General features: G+C 38.0%; 2 protein-coding genes across 3 annotated transcripts in view; one reads left to right on the forward strand and one right to left on the reverse strand.

The window, feature by feature from the left end:
* The window catches only part of LOC140730489 (echinoderm microtubule-associated protein-like 6), a 343576-nt gene that overhangs the window by 189104 nt on the left and 128500 nt on the right, over positions 1-25972 (forward strand). For both annotated transcript variants that reach the window (XM_073050994.1, XM_073050996.1), the window contains exons 16-21: positions 2847-2940; positions 3077-3177; positions 6250-6452; positions 7387-7498; positions 18140-18267; positions 21439-21580. In XM_073050994.1, coding sequence (XP_072907095.1) covers positions 2847-2940; positions 3077-3177; positions 6250-6452; positions 7387-7498; positions 18140-18267; positions 21439-21580 — 780 coding nt within the window. The remainder of the gene's footprint in view (positions 1-2846; positions 2941-3076; positions 3178-6249; positions 6453-7386; positions 7499-18139; positions 18268-21438; positions 21581-25972) is intronic.
* LOC140730495 (clathrin heavy chain linker domain-containing protein 1-like) overlaps positions 1-25972 on the reverse strand; it is a 408057-nt gene that overhangs the window by 73085 nt on the left and 309000 nt on the right. The window lies entirely within an intron of this gene.

Raw genomic sequence — 25972 nt, forward strand, 5'->3', positions numbered from 1 at the left:
GAAAGTAGACTTACAGTTGATGACATTCACATTTGATGATGTACTTGCCCTCCTAAGTGGGCAGTCCTGAAGAAGGATGGAGGCCCAGAACTTCAACTGTTTATTCATTTACATAGATGCTACTTGACCTGCATTTGGTGTGTATTGCTCTGGGTTTCCAGCATCTGCAGAATCTCTTATTAAGTGGGAGAGGATGTGGGTTTGGAATGTGCACTGTCAGAAAGGTTTTGAGTTGGAACATATCGTGCCTGTGGCAAAGGAATGCATATTGAGGGTGGTAGATAAGTGGCTACTGACAATATACTGTAGATTGCATTTCCCTGATTGTAAGTGGCTTGTGTATCGCTTGAGTTACAATTCATCAGGTGCTTCAGTTTATGAATTACAGAGAGTTGGAAAGTGGTACAAAGATAAAGCAGGTTGTATAGCCTTTGATATTCTCTAGTTTTCACATCCTGGCAGAGCAGCAATGACTGGAATTTCTGGAAGCAATTCGGAAAGCACAGGATATATATTGTACATCGCAAACAGGAAGAAATATTCTAAAGGCAAGATGACATAACCGTGTCTAACAAGAGAATTCAAAACAAGCATAAAAGCCAAAGAGAGGGCATATAATGGAGCAAAAAGTAGTGGGAAGTTAGAGGATTGGAAAGCTGTTAAAAAAAAACAACAGAAGGCAACTAAAAAGTCAGTGAGATAAAAATGGAAGATGGATAAAGTCAATAAAGATGGAATACAAAAGTAACCCAGCCAGTAATATTGAAGAGGATGCCAATTTTTTTTTCAAGTACACAAAAGTGTAAAAAAGAGTGAGAGTGGATATCAGACCACTGAAAAACGATGCTGAAGAGGTAGTAATGGAGTGACAAGGAAACGATGGGCGAACTGAATAAGTATTTTGCATCAGTCTTCACTGTGGAAAGCAGTATAGTGAAACTCCAGGTGAAATGTGTGAAGTTACCATTACTAGAGAGAAGCTCTTGGGAAACTGAAAGGTTTGAAGGTAGATAAGTCACCTGGACAGAAGGTGTACACCACAGGGATCTGGAAGAGGTGGCTGAAGAGATTGTGGAACCTTTAGTTAATGATCTTTCAGGAATCATTAGATTCTTGTCTGGTTTCAGAAGTCTGGAAAATTGCAAATGTCTCTCCACTATTCAAGAAGGGAGAGAAGCAGAAGAAAGGAAACTATAGGCTAGTTAGTCTGGCCTCAGTGGTTGGGAAGATATTAGTGTCAATTAATAATAAGCAGAATAGACAAAGGGGAATCAGTTGAAGTTGTGTACTCGGATTTTCAGAAGGTCTTTGACAAGGTACCACACATGAGGCTGCTTAACTAGCTATGAGCCCATGGTATTACAGGAAAGATTCTAGCATGGATAAAACAGTGGCTCATTAGCAGGAGGCAAAGAATGGGAATAAAGGGAGCCTTTTCTGGTTGGCTGTTGGTGACGAGTGATGTTCCACAGTGGTCTATGTTGAGACCAATTCTTTTTGCGTTATATGTCAGTGATTTGGATGACGGAATTGATAGCTTTATTGCAAACTTTGCAGATGATATGAAGATAGTTGGAGGGGCAAGTAGGTTTGAGGAAGTAGACAGGCTACAGAAGGACTTGGATTCAGAGAATGGCAAAGAAACGGCATATGGAATACAATGTTGTGAAGTATATTGTCATGCACTTTGGTAGAAGAAATGAAAGGGTGGACTATTTTCTAAATGGAGAGAAAATATTAAAAAAAAAGAGGCACAAAGGGACTTGGGGGTTCCTTGTACAGGATTCCCTAAAAGGTTAATTTCTATGGTGAGGAAGGTAAGTGCAATGTTAGCACTCATTGCAAGAGGACTAGAATATAAAGGCAAGGATGTAATGTTGAGACTTTATAAAGCACTAGTGATGTTTGACAGAGTAATGTGAGTAGTTTCGGGCCCCTTGTCTTAGAAAGGATGTGCTGAAACTGGAAAGGATTCAAAGGAGGTTTACACAAATGATTCCTAAATTGAATTGCTTGTCATATGAAGTGTGTTTGATGGGCTCTGGGCCTGTATTCACTAGAATTCAGAAGAATGTGGGCAGACACCATTGAAACCCTGAGAATGGTGATAGAGTGGATGTGGAAAAGATGTTTCCTATGGTGGGAGAGTCTAAGATCAGAGGACACAGCCTAAGAATAGAGGACATCCTTTTGGAATAGTGATGAGAAAGAATTTCTTTAGCCAGGTAGTGGTGAACCTAGAATTCTTTGCCACAAGCGGCAGTGGAGGCCAAGTCTTTATGTATATTTAAGGCAGAGGTTGATAGATTATTGGTCAAAGTATGAAGGGAAATGGGAAGAAGGCAGGAAATTGGGGTTGAGAGGAAAATTGGATCAGCCATGATAAAATGGTAGAACAGACTCGATGGGCCAAATAGCCTAATTCTGCTCCTATATCAAAAAGAATATTCATGTGGCTGGCCTAGTAAAATTTCTGGCTTACATTGATACCCAGAATCTTGATGGTTGGCAAAATGATAACATTAAATGTCAAAAGGAAACATCTTGTTTTGTGCTACTTAAAAAAATTACAAAGATATGTGTTTACCATCCATTACCTAATCATTATTTACATTGTTTTCCTGCGTTATCATTCAGAATTTATATCCAACTTGAAACATGGGATGCACATGATATATACATCACTTTATACCAGATCATTGTGACTTGTTTTAAAAGAAATATGATCTGAAACAGTGTTTCTTGAATAACTGTGCCTTTTTAATGAAAGTATAACATGGTAACCAAAACAATTTTCTGTTTCTGAAGTACAAAACAGATCACTTTGATTTCCATTCACTTTGCAGCTGATGGGAAAAGTTTGGTATCTGTTGGTTTGGATGACAACCATACTATTGTTGTATGGGACTGGAAAAGAGGAGAAAGACTAGCAACATCAAGGTTAGCATTTTGTATTCTTTATCTCAATTTATAACAATAAAGTTTTACAAATGATTTAGTTCAATGTATCAGTTTTATACAACTGGTGCGTGTTCAAAATTCTGTTTTAAAAAAAAAGTATGTTTCTTTTCCTTAGGGGACATAAAGACAAGATATTTGTGGTGAAGTGCAATCCACAGCATGTTGACAAGCTTGTTACTGTTGGGATAAAGCATATAAAATTCTGGCAGCATGCAGGTATCCTTCATTCAATTACATTGCAGAATTGAATAAGATCGTGCAGGTTGGTACCTTTTATCCAAAGTGCTTGGGGCCAGAAGTGTTTCAATTTTGGAATATATAATAACAGATTTGGATCGCCATAATTTCCGACTCTGAATTTATGTGCTACCAGTTAGCAACCTTTGTCTTATTCTTGTTCATCACAAATATATACTTAACAGTAAAAATTATTACATAACATTAATCTAATAAAAATATAATATGTGCAGAGTAACAAAAGCAGCACAGCAACATCAGGAGAATATCTGAACTGGCTGTCAAACAGCAACAAATAACGGCACGCTTTCAGTTTCCACCTGTGATGCTTTGTTATGATTAAAGGTTACAGTACCTTGGCAAACAAATCAATGAATTTCTCTGCTGCTTCATGATCAGCAGACACTTTATCACCACAATTATTTTAAAATTTAATGCTGTGCCTTTTCTTAAATTTCTGCAACTAGCCTGCTGATATATTCACAATTACCTTCAATTTTCAGTTCATCGTGATAGATCTTTGCTTGTTTCATGATGAGCATACCATTAAGCGGCATATGTTCACTCCGACGCTGACAAATCCACTTTTTCAATACTTGTTCGAGATCTTCAATTTTCACTTTATGCAGTGTTTTTCTATTTTTCATTAACTTCTGCTCATTACATATGTGAGTTCACTTCTCAGAACTGTCTGTGGTACGCAGAGACCTGCTCATCTCCTGGGAACCTTCCCAGCACCTTGTGGAATTCTTCATTTGTGACGTCACATCAGTATTGTACAATTTTTGAAGGCTTTTGGATTTTTGGATAAGTTGTACTCAACCTATATTAATATTTATGCCTATAAAATGTTATTTCTGGTAGAAAAGTGTATGTACAGGTGTATAATTAACTACTGAAAGTCAAAGAAATGATGGTAGAGCTACTCTTCCTGGTGGTAATTCAATGTGCTTTATTAATTTGTAAAATCCCCATATGCAGTTAGGCTTAATAGTCTTTTTTTTACATTGGCAGAATTTCAAAAATCTCAAGTAACTAAACTATGCACATGGATATTCATAAAACACAGAGTACATTATAATTCTCAGGATGTATGAGGGGAGTTTTACTGCATCTTTCTCATGTTCAGATAGACTTGGAGAGAAATTGGGATTAGGTGGCTTGATTATGGTTGTTTTGAAGCTTTCTTATTAATATTGTGGTGAGCTAAATCAGTGATTAAAATACCCACAAGAGGCTTTGTTCTTTAAAACTTGAGAGTCAATTACTGTAAATTTAACAGATGTGAAATGGTTATTTCTGAACTTGGAAAAGCAGAGGAAAGAATTAGATATTGGATCCAGCAGACATGTACCTTTCCTGTATACCTTTGGGGAAAAGTTTATTTCCTGATGGTTTTCACTCTCCCCTAGCTGCACCTTCCTGTCAATCCTCAAAAGCTGGGAAAACCCCCAGTAGTTCACAAAGTAGGCCAACTTCTCAGTCTGGTCATATGCCAGATTGATGGTATTCATCTGAAGCAAAACCACTTATCCTTCTCCTCTTAGATTCTGTGTGTGGAAAGAGTTCGAATGATATCCTGCTGCTGTTAGAACACTTTTATTACCTCATTTGCATATATTCACACTTCAGTCACAGCTTTTTCCGAATAACATAGTATATAGAGTTCCCAAATGGGAAATAGATAGTATTTTAAATTGCACAAAAAAATCACCCTTTGGCATCCAACAAAATCAAAAAAATCTTAAAAACAGTGGGAAAATCCATTAGAATAGGCACATTTCAAACTGAAAATACAAGAATGTCAATTTTTCAATCCTTTAAGAAATGAATCCAGTAAGAAGGATCATTTCTTTTTTGAGAATGAAGAAATTACATTTCATTCATGGGTTTTACTGATAGAAAAAGTTAGTTTTATGAATTAAATATCCCAATCCTACCTATGCTGTACAGACAAGCTCTACAAGCATGATTTTCATGTTTGTTTTCCACCAAAGCACTCTTGAACATGATTTGCATGCTGATTTCCTCCCCTCATACAGCAGGATCAATGCACTTGACTCTACTGTATTTTCTTTGGCACTTTATGACCTCAAATCATTAACACAAGAAGTTTGGAGAGAAGGTAGGGTTGCAGATAAAATGTATTTGCGTAGGCCATTTATTATGAATAAAATACTTAGATCTGAATAATAAATATAATTGCCAGCTTGGCAAAGTGACTCTGGGTCGGAAAGCTACAGTATGTCTAGCATAGTTTAGGTGGGACTTGCAGTGCTGCTAATTTTTTACTCTCATGTAAAAAAATTCTAATAGTTTAGTTTGAGAGAAATATCAAATGAAAGTTAAAAGAATTTCACCAAAATAATCTTGAACATTTATTCCTTAACAGAATAACTGTATGCTGATCAGAAATAGGTTGCTGCGTTTGCTTAGCAGTATGTACACTTCACTATTAATCCACAACTTCTTGGAAAGTTTTGCTACTATTATAATTCTACATGGATCAAATTATTTCAAAAAATGAGACAGTAATTGAAATTAAGAATAATTGAATGAATACCATTGTTACACGTGGAAGATTCCACTTAAGTATAGCCCAAGTTTCTGAGAACGTTAACTCCAAAAGTACTGGCTGATGATACATAAATTATATATCTTGTGTTGCATTTAGATATATTATTGTGAGAATCTTGAATGCATTTTATCTTTTGAAATCAAATTAAACCTGCATTTCTGCCTACTTTACAAGAATACAATGTTTAAATAGATACTTATTAGCTGCCTTTTTAGGTGGGAATATTACATTAAGCACGTTTTAATAATTCTGGCTATTCTAACCAAGGAAGTACATGCACTAATCAATATCAGATCACTAATTCTTTACAGCATTGTGTATATGCCATTCCAGTTAGCCAAATTAAAATTCATATTTACTGAAGAGCATTATAAACTCAAATAGTCATTGGAAAAATAAGACTAGAACTGCAACTCATCCTTTTTATTAAAGCTGTTGATTATAATTTTACTATCAAATATCTCATATTTCAGGTGGTGGTCTTACCTCTAAGCGTGGAGTATTTGGTAATATGGGGAAACTGGAGACAATGATGTCAGTGACATATGGCCAAATGGAAGATATGATTTTCTCTGGAGCTGCAAGTGGAGATGTTTACATATGGAAGAATAACATTCTACTCAAGACAGTCAAAGCCCATGATGGGCCTATTTTTGCTTTACATGCTTTAGATAAGGTGCCCAGAGTTTTGTGTCATTATCAATGAATTTTTTTTTGCATTTGAAGAATAATCTATAATGGGGAGCATTTTAATAAGAGTGAAAAATGAGTGTCTGTAAATCAGCTTCTACTAACATCATTCAAAAGGAATAGTGCATATGAGTGGGAAATCCAACTGTCAGTTTACCACCAAAACTGAAAATAGAAGTCAGTCATTAGGCAGTGTTTATTGAAACACTGATTAGACAAAGTTGCATTCTTCAATTAAATGCTTTTGATCAATATTTTTGACACCCCAAAATGATTTCAAATCTGTAAATTTATACAAAATGCAGGGAATGTTATAAGCTAATTTATTTCAATATTCAGTAAGCAATGCAGCATATTACCTTTTTTAAAAGGGACATCTGCATTTGGTGCAGGGGATAGATGGAGTTTTTTCTTGAGATTGTGTTATACCTTCAGCAAATAGTGCTAAGTTGCTGAATGTTGGATTGACACACAGTTTCATAATTCAGAATCCACCAGTTCCTCATTTTAACTAGAAAATGTTGCCTTGCTTATGGTGCAATTGATTTGGGTTCATAAATTCTTGGTTACCCATGCCATTTAGTACACTGCACATTTCAAAATGTACATTTAGGCACTAGCCTCTCAAGAGGTCCAAGGAGACACCTTGTCTTGCTTATTCACCCTAATTTGCCCAAGACTGCAAACATTTCCTCGTCTATATTCAGATACTATCCAAAACCTCACCACTATAGACTCTATGTCCATCTCCCAAGTAAATGCAGTTGCAAAAGATCAATTTAATTTAAGATCTCTCCCATTTCTTTTGGATCCATGCATAGATGATCATGCTGGTCTTTCTAATGAATTGCTTGGAATCTTTCAAACAAAATGAAAAAAAAACAGTTTTACTGCTCTTAATCATGACGTTTTCTTGAAAGGGATTTGTTACAGGTGGCAAAGATGGTGTAGTTGAACTCTGGGATGACATATTTGAAAGATGTTTAAAGACTTACGCTATCAAGAGAGCAGCTTTATCCCCTGCCTCTAAAGGTATGCTATGTTATTACAACTGCTTTTCTGTTAAATACATTGAAGTTTAATTTTTATGGGGAGAATAAATATATATCGGGCTCACTTTTAACATTTAAGGAATACTTGGACAGGTACATGGATGAGAGGTGTATGGAGGGATATGGTCCAGGTGCAGGTCAGTGAGACTAGGCTGAAAAATAGTTTGGCACAGCCAAGGAGGGCCAAAAGGCCTGTTTCTGTGCTGTAATGTTCTATGGTTCAATATCCTGACATTCTTAGGACTAAAGGAAGAAACTGGTTAAGCAGATGTGGATTTGTCAGATCTTTTATCCCTCTTATCTATTTTAAGTACCGTAATCAGAAATTCTAGAGGGAGCATTGATTCCTCTTTTGCCAGATATCTTTTTATTTTATATCACTAATGTACTGTGACAAGTGAGACAAAGTCAATAATCAGATATCATACCAATTATATTAGCAGTCAAGAGAAGGTAAACCTGATCATGTTCCAGAATTTATATGCTAAATAGACTTACTCATGGGTCCTCCATAGGAGTAACCCTATCTCCAGACTTGATGCACTATCAAAGGCAATCAAGATTAATGGCAGGTGCCTCACTATATTTCTAGTGATGGGCAGTCAATAAATGAAGGGAACTAAGGATTTAACATTAGTGCTTGAAAGTGGTACTGAGATCAAAGGTCATTTGTGATCTTCCTGAATAAAGGAGTAAAATTGAGCTGAATGGTGTGGTTATAAGTTTTGAGTTCTTATCCATACTTTTCACAAATTTATCTAATTGAGAAACAGTACCTCAAGCAGATACATTACATGAAGTGGTCACAAAGACCTACCATGTACAAAAGGCTTAGCCACAGAGAGAGCAGAACCACATAGTCTTTTGAACTAAACTCATGAAGCTCTTGAATTTCATTGCCTAACTCTGCGCTAATAAGCCAATAGACATCACAGCTTTCACCCCACCAAACCATAAAACGGTTTATTCTCCAAGAGATAAAGATAAAAATAGAGTGAAATGCCCCTTTTGCATCAATGATCAACACAGTCTGAGGATGTGCTGGAGGCAATGCGTAAGTGTCACCATGCTTCCAGCGCCAACATAATATGCCTACAATTTACCACCCTTACCCATACTTCTTTGGAAGGCGGAAGGAAAGAGGAGGGAACCCACGTGGTAACAGAGAGAATGTACAAGCTCATTACAGTCTGCGGCAGGAATTAAACTTTAATTGCTGGTACTGTAAAGTGTTACACATACAGCTATGCTACCTTGCTGCCAAGTTTATACCTTCCTCAGGGAACTGAGATGTATGAGGGATGGTGAGAACGTAAATTTTCCCCATCATATAGGGAGCTGCAAAATGTGCCTATGTTCCCTTGAAGATTCCTTATGGGACTCCTAACATCTTCATCAGAAGGGAGGATTTCCAGTCAGTTCTTGTTGAGTTGAGCTACAAGGTTTTTCCAAGAGACATTAATCCTATGTTATGCTGTATGCTATGCCCCTGATTATGACATCTCCAAACCAGATTGGTAGCTGGCAAAAGCATCATCTAATAATGTACTGTAGCTATAGGCAGCACTGTACCACAGTTAAATAGAAATATAATAGCACCGATGCATTGATAATAAATGAGCAGACGTAAATGTAAGGAAGTGGCAAATCTGCTTGTTGGATATATTTGAAGGTAGTCATGTTTAGAAAGGCTCTCCAATATCTTTATAAGATGTAACCATGACTTGCATTCTCTGTCCATAACTACTCCTGAAAACATGGTGCTAAACTGCATTATGACCATAAAAAATAGGAGCAGAAATAGGCCATTTGGCCCGTCGTTTACTCTGCCATTTCATCATGGCTGATCCAATTTTCCTCTCAGCCCTAATCTCCTGCCTTCTCCCCCTATCCCTTCGTGCCCTGACCAATCAAGTATCTATCAACCTCTGCCTTAAATATAATAAAGAATTTGCCTCCACAGCTACCTGTGGTAAAGAATTCCACAAATTCACTTCCTCTGGCTAAAAAAAAATTCCTCCTCATCTCCATTCAAAAAGGGCACCCCTGTATTCTGAGCCTGAGTCCTCTGGTCTTATTCTCTCCCACTGCACGAAACATCCTCTCCACATCCACTCTATAAGGACATTTCACCATTCGATTGATTTCAATGAGGTTACCCCTCATTCTTCTGAATTCTAGTGAGTATAGGCCTAGAACCATCAAACACTCTTCATATGACAAGCCATTTAATCCTGGAATCATTTTCATGAATCTCCTTTGAACCCTAACAGTTTCAGCACATCCTTTCTAAGATAAGGGGCCAAAACCTACTCACAATACTCCAAGTAAGACCTCACCAGTGCTTTATAAAGTTTCAACATTACATCTTTGCTTTTATGTTCTAGCCCCCTTGAAATGAATGCTAACATTGCATTTGCTTTCCTCACCACAGACTCAACCTGTAAATTAACCTTCAGAGAATCCTGCACAATGACCTCCAAATCCTTTTCTGCCTCAGATTTTTTGTATTTCTCTCCATTTAGAAAATAGAAACCCTTTCATTTCTTCGAACAAAGTGCATGACCATATACTTCCCGACACTGTAATCTATCTACCATTTCTTTGCTCATTCTACTAATCTTTCTAAATCCTTCTGTAGCCTCTCTACTTCCTCAAAACTACCTGCCCTCCACCTATCTTCATATCATCTGCAAACTTTTCAACATAGCCATCAATTCCATCATCCAAATCATTGACCTATAAAGTAAAAGGAATTGGTCCCAACTCAGACCACTGTGGAAAACCACTAGTCACCAGCAGCCAACCAGAAAAGACTCCCTTTATTTCCACCCTTTGCTTCCTGCCAATCAGCCACTGCTTTATCAATGCTAGACTCTTTCCTGTAATACCATGGCCTCATAGCTTGTTAAGCTGCCTCATGTGTGGCACCTTGTCAAAGGCCTTCTGAAAATCCAAATACACAACATCCACTGATTCTCCTTTGTCTATCCTGCTTGTTACCTGTTCAAAGAATTCCAATAGATTTGTCAGTCAAGATTTTCCCTTGAAGAAACCATGCTGACTACAGCCTATTTTAACAATGTACTTCCAAATACACTGAGACTTCATCCTTAATAATCCACTCCAATATCTTCCCAACCACTGAGGTCAGACTAACTGGCCTATAGTTCCCTTTCTTCTGCCTCTCTCCCTTCTTTAAAAGAGAATTCCCCCCAGGCTTGACAAGAAGCTCAGATACCTCATCCTTCACCCTGCCTTATGCAGCTGGATCCTGTCAGATTGCTGGCAGGTGATAAGAGTGGGCTCCCTCACCTCCGCCCCTCTGACCCTCAACACACCTGCCCCTCAGGGCTGTGTCCTAAGCCCCCTCCTGTACTCTCTGTATATCCATGACTGTGTTGCTACCCACGGCTCCAATTTGCTAATTAAATTTGCTGACAATACTACATTGATTGGCCTAATCTCAAATAATAATGAGGCAGCCTACAGAGAATAAGTCATCACCCTGACACAATGGTGTCAAGAAAACAACCTTTCCCTCGATGTCACAAAAACAAAGGAGCTGATTGTGGACTAAGGAGGAATGGAAACAGGCTAGCCCCTATTGACATCAGTGGATCTGGGCTTGAGAGGGTGAACAGCTTTTTAAGTTCCTCAGCATACACATCACTGAGGATCTCACATGGTCTGTACATACCAGCTGTGTGGTGAAAAAAGCACAGCAGCGCCTCTTTCACCTCAGACAGTTGAAGAAGTTTGGTATGGGTCCCCAAGTCCTAAGGACTTTCTGTTCAGGTGCCTTGCCGTTCAGCGTAAGCGATCATGTCTTTCCATCCATCACGGTCCCTGACCCTCCAAATTGTAGTTGTTGCCTCCCCTGTTTCTAACCGTGATGTTAATCCATCTCTCATTCTCTGTCTGCCTCTGCTTCTTTTTCCTTCCAGCTTTCCAGTTGTAACTAAATGTTCTAGTGTCTCTCTTCACATGATGTGTCCAAAGAAATTTGATTGCTGTTTTCTGATTTTTTTTAAGTAATGTACATTTTGTTTTCGTTCTCTGTAGAACATTTTCGTTGGTTATCCTGTCTGTAGATGATATATGCATAGCATTCTTCTGAGGAACAACATCTCTGCTGCATTAATTCTTTTTTCCATTGCATTTGTGATGGTCCATGACTCTCAGCCATACATCAATATAGGAAGAATGTAGCAGCTGAGAGTTCTAAGGTGGATGTCAATTGCTATTTTCTTGTTCATTAGGATGGTTCTCATTTCTGTAAATGCTGTTCTTGCCATTGCTATTCTTGCTTTTATGTCTGTTTCGCATTTGCCATCAGATGTTACCATGATCCAAGGTACGTGAAGTTGTGAACTTGTTTCAGGATTTCATTTCCCAATATGATCCTGCAGCTTGGCTATCAGGTTTCTTTGATATTACCATTACTTCAGTTTTCTTTTTGTTTAAGGTTAGGCCAAGTCTTTCACTCTCTGTGTTGATGGTAGATACTAGTTTCTGCAAATTTACTTCACTGTTTGCTATCAGTACTGTATCATCCCATAGCAGAGGTTGTTGATATTGTATCCTCCTATACTTATTCCAAGGAGGTCTTGTATGGTTCTCATGATGATTTCACTATACAGAGAGAACAGGTCTGGTGATAGAACACAACCCTGTCTGACTCCTCGCTTATTAGCTGATATTCACCAATCTCATTGTCTATCTGTATGGCTGCACTTTGTTGCCAGTAGAGATTCCTGATTATTCTTAGAACTTTTCTGTCGATATTAATATCTTTAAGCATTTTCATAATGACTTGGTGTTTCACTGTGTCAAAGGCTTTTGTGTAGTCAATGAAACAGAAGTATAGGTCTTGTTGTAATTCTATTGACCTTTCGATAATATTTCTGAGAATATAAGTTGCGTTTGATGTTCCCTTGCCTTCAACAAAGCTGCACTGTTCTTCACTGATCTCTGGTTTAATTTTGTTTCTTATCCTGAACATGATGATTCTAAGTAGAATTTTTGTGAGGTGGCTCATTAAACTAATTGTTCTGTGTTGTCCACACTCTGTTGCACCTGGTTTCTTTGGCAGTGCAATGAATACTGGCTTTAAAAGATCTTCTGGTACTTTGCCACTGTTGCATATTCTATTCAATAAGATTGTTAATTTCTCTACATCAAAATCTCCTAGCACTTCATACAGTTCAACTGGAATGTTATCTGGCCCTGATGATTTCTCCTTTCGCATTTTCTTCATAGCATGTTCCACTTCTTCTTTCAGTATTGCTGGGCCCTTGTTGTTGTTGCCAATATCAAAGTTGTCCTCTTGGTCTTTGTCGTCGTATAGTCTTTGACGTATTCAGACTATTTTTGCATTAGTTTTCCTTTTTCCATAATTGCAGATCCGTCTTTTGCTTTTATATATCCTGTTGTTGTCCTGCTTTTCTTTTGCATTGTGACCTCTTTGATCTTGTCGTGCATACGTATGCTGTTGTTGGTCTTCTGTAATTGTTCTATTAGCTCAGATTTGTCCTTAAGCCACTTTCTACTTGGACTTTCTATGGAGGTACAATTGAGAGCACCCTAACTGGCTGCATCACTGCCTGGTATGGGAACTGTACTTCCCTTAATCGCCAGACTCTGCAGAGAGTGATGCAGACAGCCCAGCTCATCTGTAAATGTAAACCCCCACTATTCAGGACATTACAGAGACAGGTGTGTAAAAAGGCCCCAAAGGATCACTGGGGTGATCCCCAACCACAAGCTATTTCAGCTGCTACCATCCGGGAAATGGTACTGCAACATAAAAGCCAGGACTAACAGGCTCTGGAACAGCTTCTTCCACCAGGCCATCAGACTGATTAATTCACACTGATACAATTATATTTCTATGCTATATTGACTGTGTTGTTGTACATTCTATTTATTACAAATTACTATAAATTGCACGTTGCACATTTAGATGGAAAAGTAACGTAAAGATTTTTACCCCTCATGGATGTGAAGGATGTAAATAATAAAGCCAATTCAACTCAATTTTTCAGTCTTCCAGGAACCATTCCAGAATCTAGTGTTTCTGGAAAATTCATTACTAATGCCTCCACACTGTCTTCAGCCACCTTTTTCAGAACTCTGTATACCATCTGGTCCAGATGACATCTGCCTTCTGACCTTTCAACTTCCCAATAACCTTCTCTCTAGTTATGGTAACTTCACACATTTAATGACCCCTGACACCTGGAACTTCCACCATACTGCTAGTGGCTTCTTTTGTGAAGACTGACACAAAATACTTATTCAGTTCGTCTGCCATTTCATTGTCCCTCATTACTACCTCTCCAACATTGTTTTCCAGCAGTCCAATATCCTCTTTCACCTGTCTTTTACACTTTATGTATCTGAAGAAATTTTTGGTATCCTCTTAAATATTATTGGCTAGCTTTCTTTCGTATTCCATCTTTTTTTAGTTGCCTTCTGTTTGTTTTTAAAAGCTTCACAATACTCTAACTTCCCAATAACTTGTGTTCTATTATATGCCCTCTCTGTGGATTTGATGCTGGCTTTGACTTCTCTCATTAGCCATGGTTGCATCAACTTTCCTTTAAAATACTTCTTTCTCTTTGGGATGTATATATCTTGTGCCTTACAAATTGCTTCGAGGAAGCAATTAAGTCAGTAAACAAAAATAAATTTAAAAATATACTAAAATGTGTGAATGCTATATTCTGTATTACGTAGAAACATAGAAATCTCCAGCGTATTATAGGCCCTTTGCCCACAATTTGGGCCGACCATGTAACCTCTAGAAACTGCCCAACATTTCCCTACCGCATAGCCTTCTAATTTTCTAAGCTCCATATACCTATCTAAGGGTCTCTTCAAAGACCCTATTTTATTGTATTGCTAAATCCCCCCTAAAAACTACACTGATCAAAGCTGCATAAATGAAACCATAGCCCTAATGCATTCAATTGTTTGTAGGTTTATCTTTTCACAGTTTATTTTGCTCAGTTCATTTCTCCTTTTTCAAAGTTTATCTTAAATTAAAAATCCTGATTTGAGATTGTCCCTTCCTGTCAGAACCTAAGACACATTTATCATTAATATCATATTTGTAATGTATACCTAATATAAGAAAGTTTACAAGTTTAGTTTGGAAACTCATTTAGTATAGCTTTGACGAATGTTAATTGATCTTGAAAATGGATCTAGAATTTTAATGGAGCCTGCCAAGATACAACAATCACTATGACAGGCCAATGATGGTTATTTTGTGAGCTTTAAAGATTGAATAAAGATTAGCTTTATTTGTCACATGTACATCAAAATATGGAAACATACAGTGAAATGAGTTGTTTACGTCAAATCAAATCAGCAAGGAATATTCTGGGCAGCCACAATTATTGCCACACTTCTGGCATCGATATAGCATGCCCACAACTCATTAATCCTAACCCTACTTTTGTCGAATGTGGGAGGAAACCCGAGCACTCAGAGGAAACCCACGTGGTCACAAGGAGAACGTACAAACTCCTTACTGGCAAGGGTGGAAATTGAACCCAGATCAGTGATTGTTGGTGCTGTAATACTAGCTACTGTATACTAGCTGCTAAGCTACCTAGGAATTATTTTTAAAAATACATAAAGAACTAGGAAATTAGTTAGAATGCATTGCCTTCTATGTTCCTAAAGAGATCTTAAATGAGATAGGACATACCTGTGCTCTTCTAATACAAACATTTTCAGGAACTCAGATGAAACCTAACATTGTGGTATGCTTCAAGAATCAACGGGGAGATAGCTGGGAGGGTGAGGACAGGAGTTAGGAATTGTGAATTGGATTGGTCAAGTAAAGGAGTTGCAATGAGAATTGGATGGGGACAGTTCAGCCATTAATAATTGTGATTTTTTTGATGCTTGAGATGCTGTGGTTTGTGTTTGGGTGCTGGGGAGAGGGTATTCATTTCAGTTGGAAGATTGTGAGTGAAGTATGTGTGAATTGTCAAGTTGGCTGTTTTTTTAATGAGATTTGTGATCATAAGGGGGCATCTTGCTTAGAGTGGGGTTTAATATTGGAGAAGTGGAATTTTTGGGGTTTGGGAAAGAACCACTGAATTCCAACAACAGACTTGGGATCTGATCAAACAGGTGCCCTGTAAAACATACTAATATGAGCCTCCGAGATGGCTACAGTTGGAGGCTTTACTCACAAGATGACACAACTGTTTTGCATGATGCATAATGAAAATTTGAGCAAATCACTTTTCAGTAATCTTTTAACTTTCATATAACTAGGAAATTTGCAAAAATAAGTAGCACTGCACAATCTAATTTCTTTTAAATATATTTGTCATTTCAGGCATTAGTTGGCCTTCAGTCTTTGTTTCTGACGAGGAAACAATTAAGAGCTAATCACGTTGTCTGGAGTCAAGTTTGTATGGCAGGCTTCCTTCCCTAATTTAAAACAATCAGGCAGTTTTACAGTTAGCTTCCCCAAGGCTTACATTTTTAGCCAGTGTGTTTTTTAGAAAACAGCATGGTCTAGTGACACACACAAAAAGCTGAGTTCTTTTAGCATTTTGTGTATGTTGCTTTGGATTTCCAGCTTCTGCAAATCTTCTGTTTATGGTATCATGAACTTTTCCTTTAATTGCTACCTGTTTAACTTACATTTTGTGTCAGATTCTGAGCACCACATTGTGTAACAGATGTTATGGTCTTGAATAGGTACCAGAACTTAACCAAGGAATGATAGATAGATAGATAGATAGATAGATACTTTATTCATCCCCATGGGGAAATTCAACTTTTTTTCCAATGTCCCATACACTTGTTGTAGCAAAACTAATTACATACAATACTTAACTCAGTAAAAAATATGATATGCATCTAAATCACTATCTCAAAAAGCATTAATAATAGCCTTTAAAAAGTTCTTAAGTCCTGGCGGTTGAATTGTAAAGCCTAATGGCATTGGGGAGTATTGACCTCTTCATCCTGTCTGAGGAGCATTGCATCGATAGTAACCTGTCGCTGAAACTGCTTCTCTGTCTCTGGATGGTGCTATGTAGAGGATGTTCAGAGTTTTCCATAATTGACCGTAGCCTACTCAGTGCCCTTCGCTCAGCTACCGATGTTAAACTCTCCAGTACTTTGCCCACGACAGAGCCCGCCTTCCTTACCAGCTTATTAAGACGTGAGGCGTCCCTCTTCTTAATGCTTCCTCCCCAACACGCCACCACAAAGAAGAGGGCGCTCTCCACTACTGACCTATAGAACATCTTCAGCATCTCACTACAGACATTGAATGACGCCAACCTTCTAAGGAAGTACAGTCGACTCTGTGCCTTCCTGCACAAGGCATCTGTGTTGGCAGTCCAGTCTAGCTTCTCGTCTAACTGTACTCCCAGATACTTGTAGGTCTTAACCTGCTCCACACATTCTCCATTAATGATCACTGGCTCCATATGAGGCCTAGATCTCCTAAAGTCCACCACCATCTCCTTGGTCTTGGTGATATTGAGACGCAGGTAGTTTGAGTTGCACCATATCACAAAGTCCTGTATCAGTTTCCTATACTCCTCCTCCTGTCCATTCCTGACACACCCCACTATGGCCGTGTCATCAGCGAACTTCTGCACATGGCAGGACTCCGAGTTATATTGGAAGTCTGATGTGTACAGGGTGAACAGGACCGGAGAGAGCACGGTCCCCTGCGGCGCTCCTGTGCTGCTGACCACCGTGTCAGACCTACAGTCTCCCAACCGCACATACTGAGGTCTATCTGTCAAGTAGTCCACTATCCAATCCACCATGTGAGAGTCTACTCCCATCTCCGTTAGTTTGTGCCTTAAGATCTTGGGCTGGATGGTGTTAAAGGCACTAGAGAAGTCCAGGAATGTAATCCTCACAGCACCACTGACCCCATCTAGGTGAGAGAGGGATTTGTGCAGCAAATACGTGATAGCATCCTCCACTCCCACCTTCTCCTTATACGCAAACTGAAGAGTTATCTTAGAATCATCATAATATGAAGAGTCTATATTGGCTCTCCAAAGCAATTCAGTCAATCTCCTTTGTTTTTTGATCATATACCTGCAAATCACTTTCCGTCCAATGAGTGAATTCTTTGTTGAAATCCTTGGGTGTGTTTCCATCAACCTTGTGCACATTGATTTCTTGATCATAGTGACTCTGATTTCTTTTAAAATATTTCTCTAAATATACTGTGTTTACCAATATGTTTTAAAACCCTGTAATAATATCTATAGTGTGATTTCTTAGATTTCTTTAAATATTGTTACACACTTGCAATATCTAATGCAAATGAAAAGCACGACATTTAGGATTTAATTTAGTGTATCTATCATTAAACCTATGTTTTTGTGTTGACGTAAGGTGAAATTGTATAATTTAAAACAGTTTAAAATTTAGCTTTATAAAAAAAATTATGAAGTTACTCCAAATAGAACTATGTCAAAAGAAATAGTTTAACTAATTTCGGTAAAGTTTAAAGAAAGAACATATAAAATGATTTGGGAATGACCAAAGAAGTAGGAATGGAATGAAAAATATGGTCAAGTGAGTCCTGTTTAGGTGAAGTTTTTAATTCTTACAGGTTTACTTTTGGAAGACAATCCTTCATTACGTGCCATTACATTGGGTCATGGGCATATACTTGTTGGAACCAAGAATAGTGAAATACTTGAAATAGATAAAAGTGGATCCATGACTCTGCTTGTTCAGGTAGTTATTGCTTCAACTTTACAAATACCTTAATTTTTGAGTAAATTTTGGGCCAATTTCATTGCATAAGTTTAACAGTTTTACATTAAAAATTTAGAGGGCTATATATGGATTTATCACTAGATTCCACTTGTTACTTCAAACCTATACTTTTATTGGTTTGGCAATATTGTGTAGTATGATATTTGCTGGTTTTATTTTTGCTTTGATTGTTTGAATGTCTGGATTAGATTCTAAATGTGGTTTATTACTGAACCTGTTTATTTACTTGATTTACTTAAGTACAGAATCTTATTGATAAATTTTAATTATTTACTTCATAATTAATATTAACTATATGGAAATGCAGGCCCACTGTATCTGTGCCTCAATAATGTGGCACTCCGTGGAACCAATACAAATTGAATTACCGTAGTTCAATTGTGAGTATACATTGTGTTAGGGGTTTCTTTTATTATTTATTTAGAGTTACAGCTCTCAGTAGGCCCTTTTGGGCCTCCAAGTCATGCCATCCCAGCAACCCTCGATTCATCCCTGTTCTAATCATTGGACAGTTTTACAGGGGTGTCAAACTCATTTTAGGTCACGGGCCGGATTGAGCAAAATGCAGCTTCATGCGGGCCGGATCAGTCGGACGCGTGCGAACGCAGCTTTCATTGCCTCCGTTTTTTCAGCCTGCTCTCATGTGTCTCAGTCTCTGCTATAACTTTACAAATTCCGTTTCTTATGAAGAAGACTGCCGAATAAACACTAAAAACCCTGAAAACCTGGTACCTGAATAAACTCAGCATTAGCCATATCATACGCCATAGGCGCTTCGATTACTGGGGCCAGCTTTAATAGTAATTAGATATTATCTCGTGGGCCAAAGATAATTCCACCGCGGGCCGGATTTGGCCCGTGGGCCTTGAGTTTGACATATATGGTTTACAATGACCAATTAACCTACCAACTGGTACATGTTTGGACTATGGGAGGAAACCCCACATTCCACAGACAGAACATACAGATTCCTTACGAATGATGTTGGATTTGAACTCCAAGCTCCGATTCCTCAAGCTGTAATAGCATCACACTAACTGCTATGCTACCATAGTTTAAGGGAGGTGCTTTTCCATAGGGTAAGTTATTCAGTATAATAATAGGAAGAGTTTGAGGTACTCTCTGGTATAACTAGATTACTGAAAAAAATGGAAGAGCAAAAGGTTTGAAGCAAGCAATGTTGTCATAGCTAATAAAATATAGAAAATAAGAGCAGGAGTAGACATGGCAGCACTTCAAGAACGTTCTACCATTCATTACAATTCTGGCTCATTCCAGGATAACCAGGGCCTTTGTATGTCAACTGTTCCCAATCTATCACAATTTAAGTAATGCTCTGTCTTTCTGTTTCTCACTGAAGTAAATAAATATGCAGTTATACACCTTACACTGTATCTGCTATGCATTTGCATTCTTGCTCAATTTCTCTAAATCATCTTGAAGACTTCTTTCATCTTCACAACTTGCAATCCACCCAGTTTCATGTTTTTGGCAATATTATAAATACTACATTTCGCTCATATAAGTCATTGTTATAAATTTTGAGCAGTTGAGACCCAAGACATTAAAGATCTACTTCCAATCCAGAGAGTCTAGCTATCATCTCTTCCTCTGTCACTTAACTTCAGTGAGTATAACACCATTCTACACAATTTTTCTTTATGTGAATATCACTATATCCTAGGAATCGGTCTGATTAATTTACATTATTATTTTCTAAAGCATGTTGAAGCTTCCTTAATGGGGGCAATTAAAAGCAGGCAATACACCAGTTGTCAGTAAAAAAAAAAGTAATAGCTTGAAATTTGTATAGCAGCATTTTACAAATTTCAAGTTATGTTTTTTAAAATACCAACTGGAATATAATCTGAAGTTATAATCCTCCTATATAAATCAATTTTTTCCAATTGCCCATCATGCCATTGGAGGCAAAAAAATAATGAATATTTCTAGGTCTTTTCACATCACTCCTTAAATTCAAACAGGTACTTCATGGAGTAAATCACACTTGCTTGATCAGGGCATTCCGTTGCTATATTTGAACCCAAGAATACCTATCTGTCCAGCATAGCAAATGAAATCAGTCATGTACTAAAATATGCATTAATAATTTCACTTGCATTTACTTTGCATCTACACAATTTAAAAAAAGTACTTGTGCTATAACTAACAAATCATGCATTAATTTCCTCTGCAGTCTAAAGCCTGACTGTTCTGTACAAAACTGCTCAGGTTTTGGAGCCAATTAATTTCTAAACCCAAGGGCAGATTTGATTAAAAATTAGACACTACAACACTAAGTTATCTTTTGTTTTAATCTAATAATCCTGACTCAGTATTGAATCCTCCAAATTTAGATAATATGCTCGTTCTTTCCGTCCTCATCAGAGCTGACAAATTTTGTCCATTATCCCTTCCTGATTTTGTCTCAGATTTTTCTCTCCATTAATAAAGCCTAACTTGCTAGGTATGTAGCACAACCTTGTTATTAATGCGGCAAGACAAAGAGAATCCTTCTATCATTTTCAATCTTTTTTTATTGATTTAAAAGAATAAGGATAAATACAAGTCAGAGGAGAAGTTATCTCAAATACATATTTCAATAATAGTACAAACAAAGGAAGGAATATACACTGTCAAAATCACATATAGTATTAAGCTAATATAAAGAAAAAAAAGAACCACATCTCCTCTTAACAATTCATACAAAAAAAAGACTCAGAGAATCCTTCTAGTTGCTGCCTTCACCTATTTGGTCTCACATTATCAGAGAGAGATTCCATATGATCTTGCACATCCCTCCCCCACCTTCTCCACATCTGAAAACTAATTTGTTTTTTCTCTTATTCCTAGAACCAATGAAGGATCCTGGACCTGAAACTATATTTGTATTTCACTTTCTACAGATGTTCCCTAACCTTCTGAATGTTTCTATTTAAAAAAAATTTAGTATCACTACAACAGTATCATGTAACCGTCTCACATCAATTGATTGTTCAAACTCTGTCGACAATGGACTAAATCAATTGAAACTTTTTTAAATTCCAAATTTATTTCTTCTTCGCCATTCAATTTATAACCATAAATGTTTCACATTGAAAAATATTTATTTTGCTTCCTTCCAATCAGGGTCACATGGAAGGGGAGGTTTGGGGCCTGGCAGCCCATCCTACCCTTCCCGTCTGTGCTACTATAAGTGATGACAAAACATTACGAATTTGGGAACTCTCCTACAATCATCGTATGTTAGCAGTGCGTAAACTTAAAAAAGGTAACTGTTCTTTTTCAATTTAGCATAATGTTAAAAGCTGTCATGCAAAATTTGAACATTTTGTTTTGTAAAATAGACAAACTAGATTGTTCATATATATAAAATTAACCATTTTCACTCTATCTAGAATAATAGTGTTGAGAATGTGATTTTTTAAAGAATATGTACTCTATAATTCCATACAGCATTTTAATTTGCCAGACCTATTGCAATGTTTAATGATCATTGATAAGTGTTTACTGCACAGTGAAATAAAATTTTGAAATGTGTCCTCAACTCCTCTTCTGTACCAGTACCCTACAATTCTTGATTTCTCTTTCTTTAAAATATTTGTCTAAGACTGTAAGTCCTCAGAACAGAATTAGGCTATTTGGCCCATCGAGTCTGCTTTAGCATTCCATCATGGCTGATTTATTATCCCTTTCAACCCCATTCTTTTTGTAACCTTTTATACCAGAACTTCTGCCTTTAAGTATACTGTACCTAATGATTTGACCTGCCTAGCCGTTTGTGGCAATAAATTTCACAAATTCACCACTCTCTGGCTAAAGAAAATTTTCCTCATTTCTATTCTAAATGGAAGTCCCTCAATTCTGAGGCTGTGCACTTCTGCCTCTGGTCCTAGACTCTCCCACTATGGGAAACATCCTCTCCACATCCACTCATCCAGATCTTTCAATATTTGAGAGGTTTCAATGAGATTCCCCTTTATTCCTCTAAATGCCAGTGAGTTCAGGCCCATGCTTCATATGTTAATCCTTTCATTCCTGAGATTATTCTCATGAACCTCCTGTGGACTTTCTCCAATGTCAGCACATCCCTCCCTAGGTAAGGGGCCCAAAACTGCTCACAATACCCTAAGTGCAGTTTGATCAAAGCCTTACAATGCCTCATTATTACATCCTTGCTTTTATATTCTTGTCCTCTACAGTACCTCCACCTTAAATATAGCTAATCATCTGTCCTCCACCATCCATGGAGACAGAGAATTCCTGAGCTTCACTATATAATGAGAAACATTTTTTATGTTCCAATACTCTAGGTGAGGCTTCATCAACACCTCAACAACTACGCTAACAAAACTTCCCCATGTTTAAACTCAAAGGTCAACATGTGATTTGTTTTCTTTTCTAGTCATTGAACCTGTCTGATAACTTTTTATGATGCAAGTACCTCTGAATGCTATTCATTAGCAGCCTTACTCCATTTAATTATCCAGTTCATTATTTGTCTTTTGATTTCTCTTATCAAAGCGTATGACATCACACGTTCTTAGATTAAACTCCATCTCTCAGTTCTTTATTCAGTCAATTTATCAATGTTGCAAGGAGAACACAAGTTTTTTCGCAAAACTTCAACAAAATAAAGGGAAAAAACAGGCAGTTTATTCAATTCTCTCTTTATTCTTTGAATCAGCTCTGGGCTTCAATTCTTAAAGCTTGTATGAATTTCCCATTGTGTTTGGATAGTTAGGGTATTCTGGTTATGCTACATGACAAGCAATTCAGAAGCCTGAGCTAATGAAACAAAAGTTCTATTTCTGCCATCGTAGTTGAGGAATTTTAATTGAATTAATTGAATCAATCATTGGTAACTATGTAACTACTAGATTATTGTTAAAACCAAACTCACTCACTAGTATGTTTCAGTTGAAATAGTCTGTGAGTGGGAACACAGCAAAGACTTGTAATAATTTTATTAAACTCTATATATTACTGCAAGGAATCAATAGAGAACATAGAACATAGAAAACCTTCAGCACAATCAGGCCCTTTGGCCCGCAAAGCTGTGCCGGACATGTCCTTACCTTAACAATTACCTGGTTCTGCCCATAGCCCTCCAATTTTCTAAGCTCTGTGTACCTATCCAGGAGTCTCTTAAAAGACCCTATCATATCTGCCTCCACCACTGTCACTGGCAGCCCATTCCACGCACTCACCACTCTGAGTAAAAAAAAACTTAACCCTGACATTTCCTCTGAACATACTTCCAAGCACCTTAAAACTGTGCCCTCTTGGTGTTAGCCATTTCAGCCCTAGGAAAAAGCCTCTGACTATCCACATGATCAATGCCTCTCATCATCTTATACACCCCTATCAGGTCACCTCTCATCCTCTGTCACTCCAAGGAGAAAAGGCCGAGTTCACACAACCTATTCTCATAAGGCATGCTCCCCAATCCAGGCAACATCCTTGTAAATCTCCTCTGCATCCTTTCTATGGTTTCCACATCCTTCCTGTAGTGAAGCGACCAGAACTGAGCACAGTACTCCAAGTGGGGTCTGATCAGGGCTCTATATATCTGCAACATTACCTCTCGGCTCCTAAACTCAATCCCACAATTGATGAAGGCCAATGCACCGTATGCCTTCTAAACCACAGAGTAAACCTGTGCATCAGCTTTGAGCGTCCTATGGACTCAGACCCTGAGATCCCCCGATACTCCACACTGCCAAGAGTCTTATCACTAATACTATTTTCTGCCATCATATTTGACCTATCAAAATGAACCACCTCACACTTATCTAGGTTGAACTCCATCTGCCACTTATCAGCCTAGTTTTGCATCCTATCAATATCCCGTTGTAAACTCTGACAGCCCTCCACACTATCTGCAACACCTCCAATCTTTGTTTCATCAGCAAACTTACTAACCCATCTCTTCACTTTCTCATCTAGGTCATTTATAAAAATCACAAAGAGTAAGGGTCCCAGAACAGATCCCCGAGGCACTCCACTGGTGACCAACCTCCATGCAGAATATGACCCGTCTACAACTACTCTTTGCCTTCTGTGGGCAAGCCAGTTCTGGATCCACAAAGCAATGTCCCCTTGGATCCCATGCCTCCTTACTTTCTCAATAAGTTTTCCATGGGGTACCTTATCAAATGCCTGGCTGAAATCCATATACACTACATCTACTGCGCTACCTCCATGAATGTGTTTAATCACATCCTCAAAAAATTTAATCAGGCTCATAAAGCACAACCTGCCTTTGACAAAGCCATTCTGACTACTCCTAATCATATTACGCCTCTCCAAATATTCATAAACCCTGTCTCTCAGGATGTTTTCCATCAACTTACCAACCACTGAAGTAAGACTCACTGGTCCATAATTTCCTGGGCTACCTTTACTCCCTTTCTTGAATAAGGGAATGACATTCTCAACCCTCCAATCCTCTGGAACCTCTCCCATCCCATTGATGATGCAAAGATCATCGCCAGAGGCTCAGCAATTTCCTCCCTTGCCTCCCACCGCAGCCTGGGGTACATCTCATTTGGTCCCAGTGACTTATCCAACTTGATGCTTTCCAAAAGCTCCAGCACATCTCTTTCTTAATATTTTATGCTCAAGCTTTTCAGTCCACTGTAAGTCATCCCTACAATTGGCAGGATCCTTTTCCATAGTTTATTAAAGCTTCCTGAATAGGTGTAATCAATACCATATTCTTCATGTGAATGTAGTCCAGAGCTCTACTGAACAGACTAATCCAAACTGGCTAGAATCCAGATCTTATACAAAGACAGGGTAATGCTATGCAATGCATTACATCAATTATACAATTTACTAGTCTGCTTGCATAATTTCTTAATGTTTCTTAACTGATATTTTGATGACAAAGTCTGCCATCTTCATCAAGGATAATACCTGGGCATGTCTAGTTTGGTGGTATTTATACCCCTGTTGTCTGTCCCTCCTGATTGGCTAGTCCTCATCCAATCGGGTTTTCGCTGTACCACCTTGTTTACAATCAAATTCCAGTTCTTTCTTGTTGAGGTATAAGTCTGTGTGAGTGGGTTTCCAATAGACTCCATATCCAAAGCTACCATCCAGTTTCCATCATATTAGAATGTCTAGCAACAGGAGTCAACCATTCTTCTCCATCTCCATAGTAAATTGAATGTTTGGATGTATACTGTTCAGATGGTCGTGGAGATGTTGGAATCCATAAGGCCACACTATGAAGGTGTTATTGACATATCTAAAGAAGCATTTGGGGTGCAAGGGCAATGAGCTCAGAGCCCTCTCCTCAAATTCCTCTATGTAGAAGTTAGCAATAGGTGGTGACAAAGGCAATTCCATGGACCCTCTATCTGTTTGTTCATAGTACGAGGGGTGATTGATATGTTCATGGCCTAAGGTAGAAGGAGTCAATTTTAGAAAACCTAGCACATTTATTTTTCAACATAGTCCCCTCCTACATTTACACACTTAGTCCAGCGGTCGTGGAGCATACGGATCTTGGACCTCCAGAAAGTGTCCACAGATGGGTGATTGATAAGTTTGTGGTCTAAGGTAGAAGGAAATGTGTTATACAGTTCTTGTTACATACACGTACAGGTCAACTCTTTGAGTGACTATGCAGAAAGTTTGAAGTTCATAACTCATC

This window comes from Hemitrygon akajei, chromosome 7 (genome assembly GCF_048418815.1).
Source record: "Hemitrygon akajei chromosome 7, sHemAka1.3, whole genome shotgun sequence".
Classification (NCBI taxonomy): domain Eukaryota; kingdom Metazoa; phylum Chordata; class Chondrichthyes; order Myliobatiformes; family Dasyatidae; genus Hemitrygon; species Hemitrygon akajei.